General features: G+C 36.3%; 1 protein-coding gene across 5 annotated transcripts in view; it reads left to right on the top strand.

The window, feature by feature from the left end:
- The window catches only part of Utrn (utrophin), a 514,146-nt gene that overhangs the window by 402,129 nt on the left and 95,605 nt on the right, over nt 1–16,412 (top strand). For all 5 annotated transcript variants that reach the window (XM_026397636.2, XM_026397635.2, XM_077801941.1 and 2 more), the window contains one exon: nt 12,245–12,513. In XM_026397636.2, coding sequence (XP_026253421.2) covers nt 12,245–12,513 — 269 coding nt within the window. The remainder of the gene's footprint in view (nt 1–12,244; nt 12,514–16,412) is intronic.

Genomic DNA, 16,412 nt, shown 5'->3' with positions numbered 1-16,412 from the left:
TATGGGCTTTTTTTGTTTTGTTTTACGATTAGCAATTTCCATATTCTCTCCTTTCTTGATATTATTTCTGTTATGCTGGCTGATTTTACCTGCTGTTAAAAGTAAATGAAAGGAAATTATCCATAATAGCTTTTACACTTTTGTTGTTTACCATGACTCATGTGTCACTGCTATCAGAAACAGACAGCATTTGAACGTTAGTTATCCTTCGTAACACCCAAGGGCTCAGAGTTGGAGGCATTAGCACCTGGAGAAATTATATTAGGGTTTCTTAGTTCTGTTTAACAAGCATTTTTGAGTGTGTTGTGTGCACCATCCCCTAGGGGACCAAGATGGATCCATCTCTTTACTTTTAATTCCAGAAAATACTTCTCTTCATAATTTTCCTCTCCCCAATGCTTTTTTTTTTCTCCTCTCAATGTTTTTTTTTTTTTTTCTTTTTCCCCCATCATCAATTTAAGATATCTTAAAGTATTCTGGCTTTTTATTTGTTTTAAATTGTTATTTTAATTATACAAATTTGTGAGGCATGGGGGTGACAATTTGATAGATACATATATATGGGGTGTACTGTTCAAAGCAGGGTATGTACTTTTTAATTTTTTAAAAATCACTACTGATATTACCATCATACATTAGGCCCTTACTGTCCTTTGTGAGACTTATTTCAATACTTTTTTCACTGACACTCTGTTGATGTGAACTCTAGAATGATGTAAAACACAGAATTGGCATTTGTTTCTGTGATTTAAACTCCCCCTGGAGTGGGGTCCAGGCTCCTTACCCTGCCCAGTGGAGTCTGCACTGTGATTTGGCCTCTGATTTTCTGTGGCTCCTGTCATGCCCTTTCTGCTCCACCCTCAGTGTCCACTGGACTCCAAACTTCTCATGACTCTGTGCAGTAGTCCCAGCCTTCATCCTGCTGTCCATCCTGATCTTCCCGCCTACAGGTGCCTCCTTCCTGGCCTAGCTCAGGCTGCCTGTCTTCCGGACTCTTTCCCTTCCAACACTCATCCACAATTCCCTGCACCCCCCACACCAAATCTGTGCTGGAAACTCGTCCTCTTCCCTGTTCCTTAATGGCCATTTCCATTTATTGAGATTCTAAGCATGAGAGGTGATGTGAGCCACCAAGATAGATATGGATGGAAAATACAGTGCAGATTCTTCTCTGGTTCTCAGGCAGGCACTCAAGGGGTCTATCAAAGCTCTGAGCTCGCACTTGACACTGTTGCAGCCAGTTGAACTTGATGTCCAGTGAATTATGAACACTACAAAACAGAAGTAACAAGGCAGGGGAAAGGTTGGCAGTGGAAAGTAACTCTGGCTGTCTGAGAGCAATGGGGAAAAAAACATTGTGCAGAGGTTCTGTGAGAATTCTAAAATGAAACAAATTAGTCATGTTTGGAGCTTTTTACCAGAAAAGAAAAACTGCGGTTATGAATTTTGGTTTGTTTGTTTTTGAAGCCATGCTATAAATCAGTTAAAAGAAGGCACAGGAATTTATACTATATTTGAATAAGTTTCTTACCAAAATGATAACCATAAAAAAATAGGGCTAACATATAGTCATCTGAAAAAACTCAGTTATCTGAATAACTCTTTCTGTTTGGAAGAGATAATTAAGTAAATGTGATTTTTTTAAACTGAACTAAAATTAACTGAATAGTAATAAAAATTTTACAAAGTTCACAACTTTGTCAGTAATCCCCTTATTTTGTTTGAGCAACATAGAATTAATTGATTTCATGTAGCCAGTATGACACTGATATATAATTTTTCCTTTTAGTTGTTATTTCTATTTGATTATAATCAGTTTGTATTAAAAAAGTAGAACAATGGAACAATAAATCTCTCATCGTTCATATTGTTCTTTCTACTTTTAAACCACTTTCATTATCATTGCCTGAACTATCTCAATGAGTTAGACAGATGATTTTTTAAAAAAGTACGAACACAAAGGCCAAGAAAATACTTTGGTGCTGAGCAAGGTCATGGAGCTAATGAAGGGTAGATGCAAGAACAGAGACTAAGCTTCCATGTCAGTGACCTTTCCCAACCCTCAGGTTTTTGACGGGCTTTTGGCTCATCGCTTTAATTTCATCTCCTCTATCTGCTCATTGATGAGCCATCTGGCTACTGACCTCCTTGCTCCTACGTGACTCGAAGAGTCTAGAGTCTCTTGACCTTGCACACATATTTCTTGGTTTCTGCCTTGTGCTGCCAACCTCCCTTGCTGTTCTCAGTCTCAGATCTGAATGGCTCTGAAAACTGCAGAGCTGCATAATGAATCCATGCAAGGCACTGTGGGACTCACAATCACAGGTGGCTTTTGCCCACTCCAACCCCCAACCTCTGGAGGTGGTCAGGGAGTACATGTGCCTTCTCCCTGTGTGTCACCTGCAGTTCATGTTGAAACCACGTGTATACTGGGGAGTTAGAGCCTCTGTGTCGATCCCGGCTCTGCACCACATGCAGTTGCAGGCGGGCAGGTGTGAGCACACACAAGCACCCCACCAAGCATGTGCACACACAAGTACTCCACCCCCAACCCAGAGATGTTATGATTTGAGATTATGGTCATATCTAAATAAAACTGCTAACAGTTTTACCAGATATTTTGCTTCTAAAAGTGCTTAGAAAATCTCATAATTCATTATAAATATGTATAAGAAAAATTCTTACCTTCTGCTTTTAAAAAGAGACTTCATTATTTTGTTTTAATTTTTTCCCCCAGGAATTTCCCATTAATTCTTACCATGAATCTACTTTAAAAATTCTTCTAGTCGAGACACTAATATTATTTCATTCAGGCTGTCTGGGAACATTGCTTCCTTTAAGCCTGACACAGTCATTTTTGCTTCATTTAAATGATATTTCATTAATGGTTATAGGAAAAAAACAGTTCTTAATTTAGTGTGTTTGTACATGTAGAGTTGTGTGTAGTGTGGAGAGTTGTGTATTTGTGTATATGCGCATACAGCTTTTTATCATTGTGTATATCTGTATTTAATGGTTAATAATCATCTTTTCACTTAAAAGATACATATGGATCACTGTTTTCCTCTTTGATGGCTGGCTCTTTATATTACTAGTATTTAATATTTTAATTTGGGGTATACTGTTTTCTTTTATTTATTAAATATTTTAGAAAGCCATGTACTAGCAGTGTATCTCTCCTATGTGAAATCTCAGGTATTTGAAAACAAAGAAGTAATAAATAACATTTTTCTGCCATGTCAGTGCGCTCTATGCCAGCACTAACAAACTCATGCAAATAAAATTTCATGATCATTAAATGAGTGAAGATGTGAAATTATCATAGTTTAATAAAAGTTACTTTTATAGCAATTCTCAGTGTAACTTAAGATTATCACATCATTTTTTTTTATATCTAATAAAATGAGGTCAAATCATACCTCACCTAACAGAAGTAATTAGGCCAGTCAAGCTAACAGGTGTTTTTCCAAAGGCTATTTTGTGTCTGCTTTGATTTGTTTTCCTAAAAGCAGCTTTGTTGATTAGAAGTCCATCGGTGGTAGTGACTGGCAGACCCCTTGCTTCTGACAGGCTGAGCTCCCACCCACACAGGCATGCAGGGGGATGCACTGGCCCCATAACCCAGCCGTAACCAAGCCACAGGAGGCACGGGGCTCTGCCTGCTGCAGGGCTGGAACACCACCCAGGAGCCTTTCCTCCGTGTCTTGTGCTGGCCCCTCCACAAGTTTTCATTTTCTGGGCTTTTCTCTGATTTTTATACCACAGCCTGCCAGGAATGGAAAGATAACTCTTCCTTAGATCTAGAACCTTCTTGGAGAGGGTTTGACTAATTTAATCAGAGCAACAGGACCCAGGGTCTTTGAAGATTGACAAACTCTCATTGTAAATAATGCTAAATGGAAGGAAAATCAATTCTTATAAAGGAAAGGGCAAGTGAGAAACTGTTGCCCAGAAAGATGTTCCCAACAAGCCAGACTTTATCAGATGCTGCCAGTGCGCCAGGTGCTGTCCAAGCAGCCACAAGCTTGGTTCCATTTAATTTTCATAGCAGCTTAGATATGAGCACGGTCACCACCCATTTGACACAGACAAGGAGGTAGTTTGAGAGGATCAGAGGCACCCTACCACCCATGTGACAGGACTGAAACATGAACCAAGGCCTCTGTCACGTGGTGCTCTTAACCGCCATTTGTGTTATCTTGGCTCCCTCAATGACCATCAGTGGTGAATATCTAGATATTCAGTAGAAATATGATTTTATTTCTGTATTTTACCCAGTAATAAAATACATGTGTAACTCTCTGCTTTTTTTTCCTCTGTTGCTTTTCCTTTATTGAATCATCATGCTTTTAAGTAGACTCGCTGACTACCTACCACCCAGGAAGAAGGTGTTCAGGCAATATTAGACTTTGTCTTATTAATTTTCATATGAAAACTTGAAGTACAAGTAATTGCTTTCAGGCCTGGAGACCACAGCCATAATTTAATTAGCTTCTCAAGTCCAAATTAGATTAGTAAAGTTGTAATGCATGAAAAAGCACAGAAAAATACTTTACTTTCTTTTCCAGTGTCTTTGTAACTACAGAGTAATAATCCTTACCAAATTAAAGTTCTATAATATCTCTATGGTGTAATAAATTTAGTCTTTAACTATTCTGAAATATAATGAGTCACTGAGTCGGTTGAGTAAGCCCATCCATTGGGCAAAAATACCAAAAAACATTTTCATGCCTGTGTATATCATAGTAATGGCGTCCCATTTAAATAAGCAAATCGACATTGCTGATGTTGAGAGCAAAGGTTAGTTTGATGGACACACCATCCTAGATTGATTGTTCACCATCTGTTATTTTCTCTAATCAGTGTTACCACCACCCATAAATCATTTGCCTCATGAAAAAGATTGCAGCAGTTTATATGTATGATTTTTATGATAAGCATCTGGAGTATTACTTTTTTATTTAAACATAAAGAATAGGAGGATAATAAACTCTTCCAATGTAGTCGTCTATATTTTTTTGTTACTATTGCTTTTTGGCATTTTTTGAAATTTTGGTTTTTTTTGTTACTGTTGCTTTTTAAGTAGACAGCAGGAATCTTCTAAGAATGAATTAGAAGTTTTAACCATTTTTTAAGAAAGTGTAAACTTAGCAGAGACATAAATTCTCTTCTTTAATTAAACTCTCCTTGCTTATTTTGTGAGTTCATAAACATAAGGCATATTTAAATTTCTTTTATAAGAATGACCAAGCTTGGGCAGAAAGCTCCTGACTTTTGTGGCTTGGTCAACCATTAGCTACTGTGCTCAGCTGGGAAACAGCTTGGTGAAAGCTGTACAGCAGTGTGACAAGTATCGGGGACTTTTAATCTAAAATTGGTTCTTGATTTCTCTTTTTTTCCTCTTTCTCCTCCTCTTCCTCTTTCTCTTCTTTTTCTTTTGTTAAGTCAAAGATACGAAAAAAATCTATTCATTCATTTAACAAATGCTTCCTGAGTGTTGATCTAGGTATGGGGAATACATCAGGAATGAAGACACATTTCCTTGTCCTCCTGAAATGTACCTCCCCAGCTTCTCTTCTCCCTGTGCAATGCCACCTGTCTGCCCCTTGTGACCTGCCTGCCCCTGCCCAGCACAGTAACTTGAATAATTCTCGAAACTGTCATTACTGTGCAGAAAGTCAAGGAATGTTCAGTTATAGAAAATTGCAAACTGGACCTTGAGTTGCTTGGCTATTCCTGCTCTTTTCCTGGAGGTTTATCTCCTTAAGGATCTGCTTCTGCTCCTTCTTCAGCTCAACACTGCTTTATTGACTTTGGCCATCCTAACATATTTAGACTGGTTCAGTCTCCACTGACTTTCTGATCAGCCATGCCATTTAGCTCCCTTCCCAGTGTGGTGTGTTTTTCTATCTGCTCTCTACCTCTCAGCCCCATACCACCCTTAGCACCTTGCCTTTTGATATTCGTGAAAGGTATTCTCAAAGTCTCTTTAATTTGGAGTTCTTGATTTTCCCTAAATGTATCTGTATTCATTTTTTTTTTTCATTTTAATGATTTGATAAGTCCTTTGGCTTCGGAGGTGGGATCCACATTGTCTTTGTCTTATCCTTGGTGAAAGATTTTGGCTACATTATTAGCAGACTGATGCACTCTGAGTAGCCTCTTGTTATTGTCATCCTTATAATAGTAGATGAACACAATTAGAAACATTAATCAGCCCGTAGCACTTGATGGTATGCACTTGCAATCTGGCTCATGATGAGTTGTCCCCCTCATCATACAGACTGGGAAACAGGCAGGGTCCTCTTAAACACTGATGGAAAATTGGAGAGATTAAGTTGATCTTAATTATTTAATCATGAAATTTGGGAAGAATGCACTTTCTGTTATTTTAATTAGAAACATCTTTTGGTTATGAAGTAAGAGAGAGAAGTGAGTTGGGGGTGGGAAGTGGAGAGAGAGAGAGAGAGATTGAAGGAGACAGCAAATTCAGTCTTTTCCCTTGAAGAATTCGTGTAGGCTAGTTAATCTGGTTTGTTTATATGAAATATCTAGAGAAGTCTATGGATTTTTCCAGACCTAGTAATAAAATGATATAAGGAAGTTAAAGAAAGTGACCTTCATTGAGAGCCTGCTACTAGGCAGGTATGTGCTGGGAGCTTTATAGATATAAGCTGAGGTTCAAAAAGGTAAGAAATGTTTGGTGAGGTTAGGTAATAAGTTCATATGGAACTGCATATTGCCTTGCACTAACTTAGTCAGCTGTGAAAATGCTACTTTTAATATTTTTGTTTGTCTTCTGATTTTTTTCATCTTTTGGTGAAATACAACAGTAAGATTATAGATAATATGCAAAAAAGCAAAAGTGCAAATAAGAAATTTGGAATTACCATACTTGCAATGACTTGATAAGGCTTTTTCTTCCCTTTTACAATAAAAAACTTTATCAGTGCTTTCCATGGATGTGAGAAGAAGGAAGAAAAATTAAGCAGAAAGTTTTTTTTTAATCAAGTTGAATATTCTCAATAAAAAAAATAAGGCTAAAATTTGTGTTCAGTTCAAGTCCATTCAGTAACTGTATGTTGAGCACATACCATTCTCTAGTCTGGATGCTGTAACATCAAGGTGGAAGGAAGAAAATATTCATGATGTAAGGTTTTAGAAACCAGGAAGAAAAGATCAAATCGGAGGTTATACATGTCAATGCCAGAATTGAGACAATGTACAATAAAGATGGGAAAACTTTATTAAAAACTGGTGATTCTAACCTATGTCTATTATTACTTCATGAGAAAAACAAACTTTCATTTGCAAACTTTAAAAAGTTTTTGCACACGCACCTGAAGTGATTTTCTTTTGCTCTATTAAGATTTCTTTGAGATACACAGTCTTGGCCTTTCTCCTGTGATTAATTGTAGAGGTAAAATAGGTTCTTAAAGTAAAATATTTTCCTAATATGAAAAAAGTTGGGCTTCCAGTTCTTAACACTGGGCTGAGCAGGTTCCATAGCTTATCTAGGAGCAATGGAGGGGGTGGGAATGGGCTGATTCCAAGGCTGTCCTCTATTCCTGTTCCATGTTTGTTTTTCTACCTGTTTTTCAGTGAAACTTACTGTAGTATTATCCCCATAGCATAAAGAGAGCATGGCAGAAATTAATATGCACATTTGAGCAAAGAAAGGTAATTGGGCAGGAGAGAAAACATCAGGCCTGACCTTCCTTTCTCCTCTCTTTGTTCTTTTTTCTTCTTCCTGGAATAGTTATCCCCCTTAGATGTCTTTGTAACACAGTAAAGACATGGCTGTTTAAGATCACAAAATGCAAACAGAAAGCAAATACAATATTTGTAATTTATAATATACAAATAAATCTAAATAAATAAATAATAAAAATCAAATACAATTCCACCCTCAAGTTTTAGCCAGTTGAATGGGATGACCTGAAGGGAGGAGAATGAAGTGAGGTGGTGCAAAAACACCCACGCATATGCGCACACCTGCAGGCATGAGCCCATGCATTTAGAGAGCTGGAAGCTCTTCTGGACACAGAATTGTCAGGAAATGTATTTGTTTTTTCCTGCTGTTTCCTCTTATCTCTATTATTGCTTTTCAAATGCAAATTACATTGTCACTGAGCTTCATTTGCTCTCTGGCCTCTAATATTTAGCAACTGTGCTCTGCGTGGGGTTGACAAAACAACCCACTCAGTGGAAAATGCCCTGTGAGTGTCAGCTGCAGAGACCAGAGATATCAGATTATGTTTTAGTAGGCTCCATCCTCCCATTGGATTTGAACCACAGGGTGACATCTATCTTTGCCAGGACTCACCTGGACTAGCTAAATCATTATCTTTTGGGGTTGGGGTCTGGGTATCAGCCTTTAATTTGTAACTAACCAACCAACCAAAACTCAGTGTGGTTTCTGATAAGACCTCTATGTTAAGAAGCACGGATTTAAAAAAAAAAAAATTAAAATTAAAAAAAAAAAGAAGCACAGATTTCGAGAAGAGTCTCATTCTTGCATGAAGGCCTTAGAATCTGCCAAAGAGTATTTAGAAAACTTAAAGGAAAGTTTGTCTTTTGATTTTTTTTTTTCCAAATGAACTTCACTTTTAAAGAACGCAGTCATTTCCCTTTATTTCATTTTTGTCTGTCTTTTGGGAGTTTTTTTTCCCCCCTCCCAAGTTGACTTAACTTCATATTTTACATGCTGCTTCTTTTTACGTGTTTCACAAATGTTCTGGTAAGTTTGGGTTTCATCCTGTACATTGCTGTGTTCTTGGCTTAAAATGTGCATTGAACCAAGCCTGTGGTGGTGGTAGCAGGATGCACTTTTTTTCCAACTCAAATTGATTAGTTGATATTTTTCCTCTCTGGCAAACAGATGGTGAATTGAACATGGCGCTTTGCTTTTTTTCTGAGTAGCTGCCTGAGTGGGGATTATATAATAAATACTACAAAAGAACTGCTCAATCAAGAGATTGTACATTAAGCAAAAACAAAGATGCCACAGCCAGTGTAAGATGTTTTGTCACAGGACAAAGAAGTCGTGTGTCTCTCTCTGCTGGGTTATTTAATGACTGACTCAGAAACAGCTTTTACTTTATCCAAAGAAAATCACCATAATTAAGCTGTCTATCCTGAAATTGGTAGTGTATTATTTTTTTTAATAACAGTCAGTGAAACACAAGTGCTTGAAATCTATTTTTAAAAAAGCCCAAGTGACTTTTTAACAAGCACAGGTGTTGCCATCAGGAATGTGACCCCTGTATCTCTCATGAGGATGCTAGGAATCACTTTCCTTCTCACATTTAGCATTTTATATTTTTATAAAATTTCTCTAAATATTCTACAGTTAGCTTTTTATAGGTGTCTTGGAGGAGTACTGATTTAACTACGGGTTGCCTTTCTTTTTTTTTCATTTTTTTTTTTTAAATTAACTTGTTATATGACAGCAGAATGTATTACAATTCATATCACACATATAGAGCACAATTTTTCATATCTCTGGTTGTACACAAAGTAGAGTCACACCATTTGTGTCTTCATACATATAGCTTAAGAATTAATATCAAGAATCAATAAATGGGACGGATTCAAATAAAAAAGCTTCTTCTCAACAAAAGAAACAATCTGTGAGGTGAATAGAGAGTCTACGATTTGAGAGCGAATTTTCACCACACATACATCAGATAGAGCACTAATCTCTAGGATATATAAAGAACTCAAAAATCTTAACCCCCCCAAAACCCAAATAACCCAATCAATAAATGGGCCAAGGGGCTGAACAGACACTTCTCAGAAGAAGATATACAATCAGTCAGCAAATATATGAAAAAATGTTCAACATCTCTAGCAATTAGAGAAATTCAAATCAAAACTACTCTAAGATTTCATCACACTCCTATCAGAATGGCAGCTATTAATAATACAAACAACAATATGGGTTGCCTTTCGAATGACATGTCTTTCTTCAGAAACTTAGAATGTCTTTGTAGGTTCTGGAAATTTAGGTAGACGAAGACACTGGTCCATCTTCTCAAACTTGACTCTTAAACAGGCAAATGTATGGTGAGGATGAAAGTTATTGTTTAGGAGTGCTTGCTTCAATTCATCTTATGAAGAAATTCATCTTACTGTGAGGCTGGATGAACTTCAGTTCATTTTATAAAACATTTTGGAGTGAAGAAGGAGCCTTGGGATTCTGACCTGTTGCCCATGTTGGGACTTTTCTCCAGGTTCCTTGGTTTCATCAAGTGATGGTTGCTTGATGCTGTTTCTCTAATTTCCTTGCTTATCTTATACTTGCCTATCCAGCAACAAATTGTGATGCTCACTCTTCTCTTGCTCAACTCAGTTGCTAGGGGATTATGCTCATCTCTCTGTGGCTTCACACTACTTAAGCAACACACTCCAATTCTGTGGTTACTATACTCTCCATGGTCCATTTGATTCCCATAGAGTTATTACAGTTAAGATAATCTTAAATATAAATCTCAATGTCTTAGAATGTTCTGGAAATTTAGGTAGACAAAGACGACATTGGTTCATCTTCTCTAACTTGACTTTTAAATAGGCAGACAAATGTATGTTGAGTATTTAGGAGTGCTTGCTTCAGTTCATCTTATGAAGAAGTTCATCTTACTATGAGGTTGGATGAACTTCATTTCACTTTATTGAACAATTTGGGGTGAAGCAGGAATTGCTGATGGAATTGATGATACAAGATAAAATCTTATCAGAAAAAAATAAGAGATGGTCTCTGATCTAATGATGATTTGATTTAATATTTTTAAAAAAATATTTTAAAGTTGTTGATGGACCTTTATTTTATTTATTTGTATGTGGTGCTGAGAATCGAACCCACTGTCTCATGCATGCCAGGCAAGCCTGCTACTACTGAGCCACAACCCCAACCCCAGAGATTTTTTTATTTCTCATAGTGGTTGTACCCATACAACAATTCTGTCTCTCATTTTTAGTATAGTACTCAATAAATTATGTGAATTATTCAACATCTTATTATAAAAGGCTTTGTGATAGATGATTTTTCCCAACCACAGGTGAATGAATGTAAGTGTTCTGAGCACATTTAATGTAGCCTATGATGAGATATGATGTTTGGTAAGTTAGGTGTATTAAGTGTGTTTTTGATTTATGATATTTTCAGCTTAGGATGGGTTTAATAGGACATCACCTTATCATAGGTTGCATCTCTGTATGCCTTTCTGTCTTTAATTAGTCTATAGTTTACCTTGATTGTGTGTTTCTAACTACATCTCTTTCCAGGGCACAGTCAGGACACCATCAATCCAGTTAGACAGGAAAGAGGGCATCCTCCTTTTTCCTGAGGCCCCAGGAGCATTTATCTGTGCTGGAGACCTTTCCAACATGCATTGAAAGTGACCCTTCTGTGTGCGAGCATTCTTCTACCCTTGTTTTGCCAGTTCTCCACCTCTGTTTCTGACCTCTGGCTTTGAACTTGACTTAGATTCTTCTCTGTATCTTTTACTTCTCTTTTAGATTTGTACTCTTCCCACTCCTATCCTGTGGCTTGACCTTGCATCATGTCAATTTATTTCTGACACTCTAGAAACTGTCTTGCTCTATTACATATTTAGGATGATCCTTGTGATCTTGCTGTCTTCCTATTGAAATGTTTGTGGATAATTCTACATTTTTGGGCTAACGCAAATGCCCTTTATTAAAAACGAACTGCCAGACAGACTTAGGGATGATGAAGTGTCTAAGATATGTGATTTGTCTTTTGTTAGTTCTTTTTAGACACACAACAAATTGATTTTATTTTCTGAGAGCTTTTCTTCATAACTTACAGCCATTCTCTGCTAATCATACTTCCAATTTCTCTTGAGAATAATAAAATGAAAGACTGTCTTTGGATTTAATATAACTAAGTTTATAGAAAAGAAAAATTGTTTTCTTTCCTGAGATTTCTTGTTACATTTAAGGATTTATAAATATATTAAAATTCAGAAGTCACTGAAAACTCTAGGTCATTTATTAACCTAAGTAACCATTTTCTCCTTCCTTTGAGTGTATGTTTAGGTGAATTAGTGTGAAAATGTGGGAAATATACTGACCATTGTAACCTTGTCTCCATATACTCTGATAGTAACCCAGTGAAAGGTGAAATTTGGATTTGGCTCTAAAGAATGTACAACTGGTCAGACAACTTGACTACCCAACTACTATTCCTTTCTTGTTTGTTTGTTTATTCCAATCTCAGAATTGACTCCCGAGGAGAGAGCCCAGAAGATTGCCAAAGCCATGCGTAAGCAGTCTTCTGAAGTCAAAGAGAAGTGGGAAAGTCTAAATACTGTCTCTAGCAACTGGCAAAAGCAAGTGGACAAAGCATTGGAGAAACTCAGAGACCTGCAGGGTGCCATGGATGACCTGGATGTGGACATGAAGGAGGCAGAGGCTGTGCGGAATGGCTGGAAGCCAGTCGGTGACTTGCTCATCGACTCACTGCAGGATCACATCGAAAAAACCATGGTCAGCATCGCTGCCTTTGACAAAGAATTTTTAAAGAATGCTTTATTATCAAATATAACACAAATAGAGAGAGCCAGGTATATGAACTGTTATAAGGGAGTTTTAAAGGCAACACCACTGCAACCCCAACCCAGGTTGAGTTGTGACAGATGTTTTCCACGTATTGCTTGCAGTCTGAACCCTTCCCTCAGTAACCTCATAGGTGACTTTTGTGATAATTTACAAAAAAAAAAAATGCATTTTCACCAACTGTTCGTCCCTAAAATGTGTGGATTAGGTATACCTGCTTTTTTAAAAAAGTATTTTTCAAGTTCCTTTTAATGTTCAGACTAACCCTTTCTTCCTTTTTTTCCTTCACTTCCAGTTTATTTGTTGAAGAAACAAATATTTGCTTTGTAGGGTTGCTCACTGCCTTATTCTGCAAGGTTGTGTCCACGTGGTATGCCCCGTGGCTTCCTCTACTCCATATCTCCTGGAAACTGGTAGTTGGATTTAGAGGTTTAATCAAAAACATGTAGTTTTACTGGAAATTCTCATCTATAAACTTTATCTTATTGTCTGAGTATATTAGTGAAGGATGAGTTTGGCTATAATTCCACTCATTGTTAGGAATGCCCAGGTAAGGTGTTAGACCCACAATCTACTCTTTGGTTCCCACTTCTAGAATATCTCCAGAGAAAACCATAATGAAGTTTAGAAGAGACACAAATAACAGATTTAGAGTGTAGTAGGTTTTGTAGTAATATATTAAACTATATGTTAGGTAGACATGAATCAAATCAAAAGAGAAGGAAAACTTAAGTGTTCCTCTAACAATGTCCAGTACACATGGAATTTTTATTGCAAAAAATACATGTCTTTTGTGTATAGCTATTGGAAGACATTCTTCCTTTATATGCATATGGCTGAAAGATAGAAGACCTGAAAAATTGAATGAATACTTAGGCAAATTACGTAAGTAAATACATGTCTTTGTAGACAAAAGGATAACAATAGCTAGCATTTATCAAGGCTTACTATGTGCCAAGAATTGTTCTTAGCCATTTTACATGTGTGTCTCTTTTAATCTTTATATCAACCCAAGGAGACAGTTTATTTGCCTATCATGCCTATTTTATAGATAACAAGCTGAAGGTAATTGCTCAAACTGAATATACTATGCAGTGGTAGTTCTCATGTGTTTTATTTATTTTTTGCTGTTGTTCTACTCTTTCATTTCAAAGACCTCTCTCATACTAAAGCAGTTTAAACACAAAATTGACAGACTATTTGAATTTAAAGCTCTAAAAGTTACATAGTAAATTTTAAACATAAAAAATAGTTATGATGTTTGCTACTTTTCAATGTAGTTATATTAAGTGTCCATCTAACCTGAATTAAATAGACCTCTTCCAACAATCTTAGTGTCCTAAAACCATTTCCATAAATGGATATAAGTTTAAAAGAACATACTGAAAACACAGCCATTAAGATAGTTCCTCTGGAAATTGCACAATTCTTTTATTGTTATAGATGGTTTAAGAATTAGAAATCCTTAAGTCAGTGGTTTCTAAAAAAGTATATTTGTTGCACATATTTTAGAGCAGGAATTTACCCATTTGAATTTGAAAGTTTCAGTGTATAAGACATAATGATAGTGTTGGAGGAAAAATAAAAATTGTATCTGGAATTATTATAGTCCCCAAAGTTTGGGAGTTGTAAATCTTTTTTGTTTAAAGGAATTAACCCACCTCTATATCCAAATCCTTTTGTTCAAACCTCCATTTACATGGAAAAGCTAGAGAAGAAACAGTTAATATTTTAATTGAAAGAAGTACACTGTGGATTAAAATATTTTGCAATCTTATTGGGAGGAAAGAAAATAAGAACTCATTAAGTGTCATTAAGCCAAATAAAATAAATCCAACATCTGTGATATTTTACAGGTACTTAAAGTGTACCCCAAATACTGTTAAAGCTACAGCTGGAGAAAAATAAGTACTGATTATTGCTAAATATTAAAAAATATGTCAAAGCAACTGGATACCAAAATCTTTGGGGATAATCAAATAATTTCAACTCCCTAAAATTGTCCTCAATCATTCTTGTTTGCAGAATATACACCTTCCACCAGGAGACGGTTGAGATTCACACCTGCCAACAAGCTGCAGTTAGCACCTTTGATACTGGCAGATGTTTCTGTTTTTATAGCAAGGAGGGCCACATAGACTCTTATTCTCTTATAGGAAAAGTGCCGTCAAAACATGATAAATTGGTTCTTTATCCTAGAACACATGGCATTTCTGAAAGCATTTACAACTTGTTTTATTTCAAGCCCTTTAATTTGGAAACTCTTAAAAAGCAAAAGATAAACTTTCTTGATAAAAGAGTCCTCTTGGTCATAAAACAAAACTCAAAAAAACCTTGTTTGTCAAAGTTCTTTTCATGTTCTCACTTCCAGATTGCTGTAGAAAAACATTATTAGAGAGAAAACATTTAAACTCTTTATTGTTCTTTCAGATTTAAAACACCTGTCTTAAAGTTATAATCTATTTTTAAAAGCCCTTTATTACCTCTTGAAATAAAACTAGTTATCGGTTAAAATTATATAAATCTCAGACTACTTTCTAGATATTCATTGGTAATCTTTGATACCTAAAAATGAGGAGATATTGATTTAAAAAGCTGATTCCATTTCTGAAGTCCTCCAAGGTATCCACGGAGAGAATACTGATATACACAGTAAAACATCATGACTGAAGGAACCCAGTTTCTCTAGCTTTTCCATGTAAATGGAGGTTTGAGTCCCACAATTTTTTCAAATAGAATCTTAGAGGAACCCTAGGCCCTTCCCTACCGTCACCCACACTTCCCTCTGTCCCATACTTCAGTTTAATTGTAAATCCTTTATGGAACTATAAGGCCTCTCTTACCACACAACTGCTTTTCTGTTAATTTAACTGTAATTTGTGCTTCTAACTCTGTGTGCACATTCTGTCATCCATGAAAGACCAGCATCTGCAAGGATAGACAAAAACTGCCACAAAACTCCTTCTCTTTCTGTACTGCAGTAATTCACGTGTCTTTTTGGGTTTCTTTTATTCCTCCTGCTTTTTATTTGTTGGTGTAGGTAGGGTTTTGGCCATTTCTCTTGGGACTCTGAAGACCCAAAGAACTGGAAAAACCTAAATAATTTCATTTTAAATTGATCAAAATGAAGCAGTTGTGGAAATTGATTAAATTATGTGGGGAAACTCAAGGAGGATGAGTTACTTTAACAAAGTCTGCTGTGCAGAATTTTGATAATCTGAATCTTCATCATTGATGATAAAAATTACTTTCCTCTTGCTCAGCATTTTCCATGAGGGCTTGTCTCCTACTTTCAGGAAGAAACATTGGAGGGTCAGAGTACACTTTTTTACCTGCTTTTTTTTTTAAAGTATTTTTAGTTCAAAATATGTCAAAGTAGCATGTTTTGGGGTGGCATGCTGTAGAAAGGGGGAGTTATGGAAGGTAACAAGAAAAGCTCGAAAGAAGAAAAGAGGGAAGGAGGGAAGAAAGTTTTCTTTTTATAAGTACCAGGAAGAAGCTGAATTAAGACTATAGTGTTAACAAATCTTTATTTTCTTCAGAACACTGTGATTTTTAAATTTTATTTTATTAACTCAACTTCGAGTGGCAAAGGAAAAAAATAAAAAAGCCTTCATAAGTACATACCTGTAAGGGGAGGGGAATGGAGATGTGATAAAACCAGAGGGCTAGTGCTAATAGATGCTTATTATACCAGAATTAAAATGACACAGCTCTTTTCACCATTCTGTACTGGCTTAATCTCACCTCAACATCATTTTTGGAGTCCTATATCAATAGAAATGAATTCTCTCCTCCTGCATTGCAAGTCTTGGGCCGAATGCTGTTCC

This window comes from Urocitellus parryii, chromosome 8 (genome assembly GCF_045843805.1).
Source record: "Urocitellus parryii isolate mUroPar1 chromosome 8, mUroPar1.hap1, whole genome shotgun sequence".
Taxonomy (NCBI): domain Eukaryota; kingdom Metazoa; phylum Chordata; class Mammalia; order Rodentia; family Sciuridae; genus Urocitellus; species Urocitellus parryii.
Note: the sequence above shows the minus strand (reverse complement) of the source record. Positions and strands in the feature narration are given on the sequence as shown.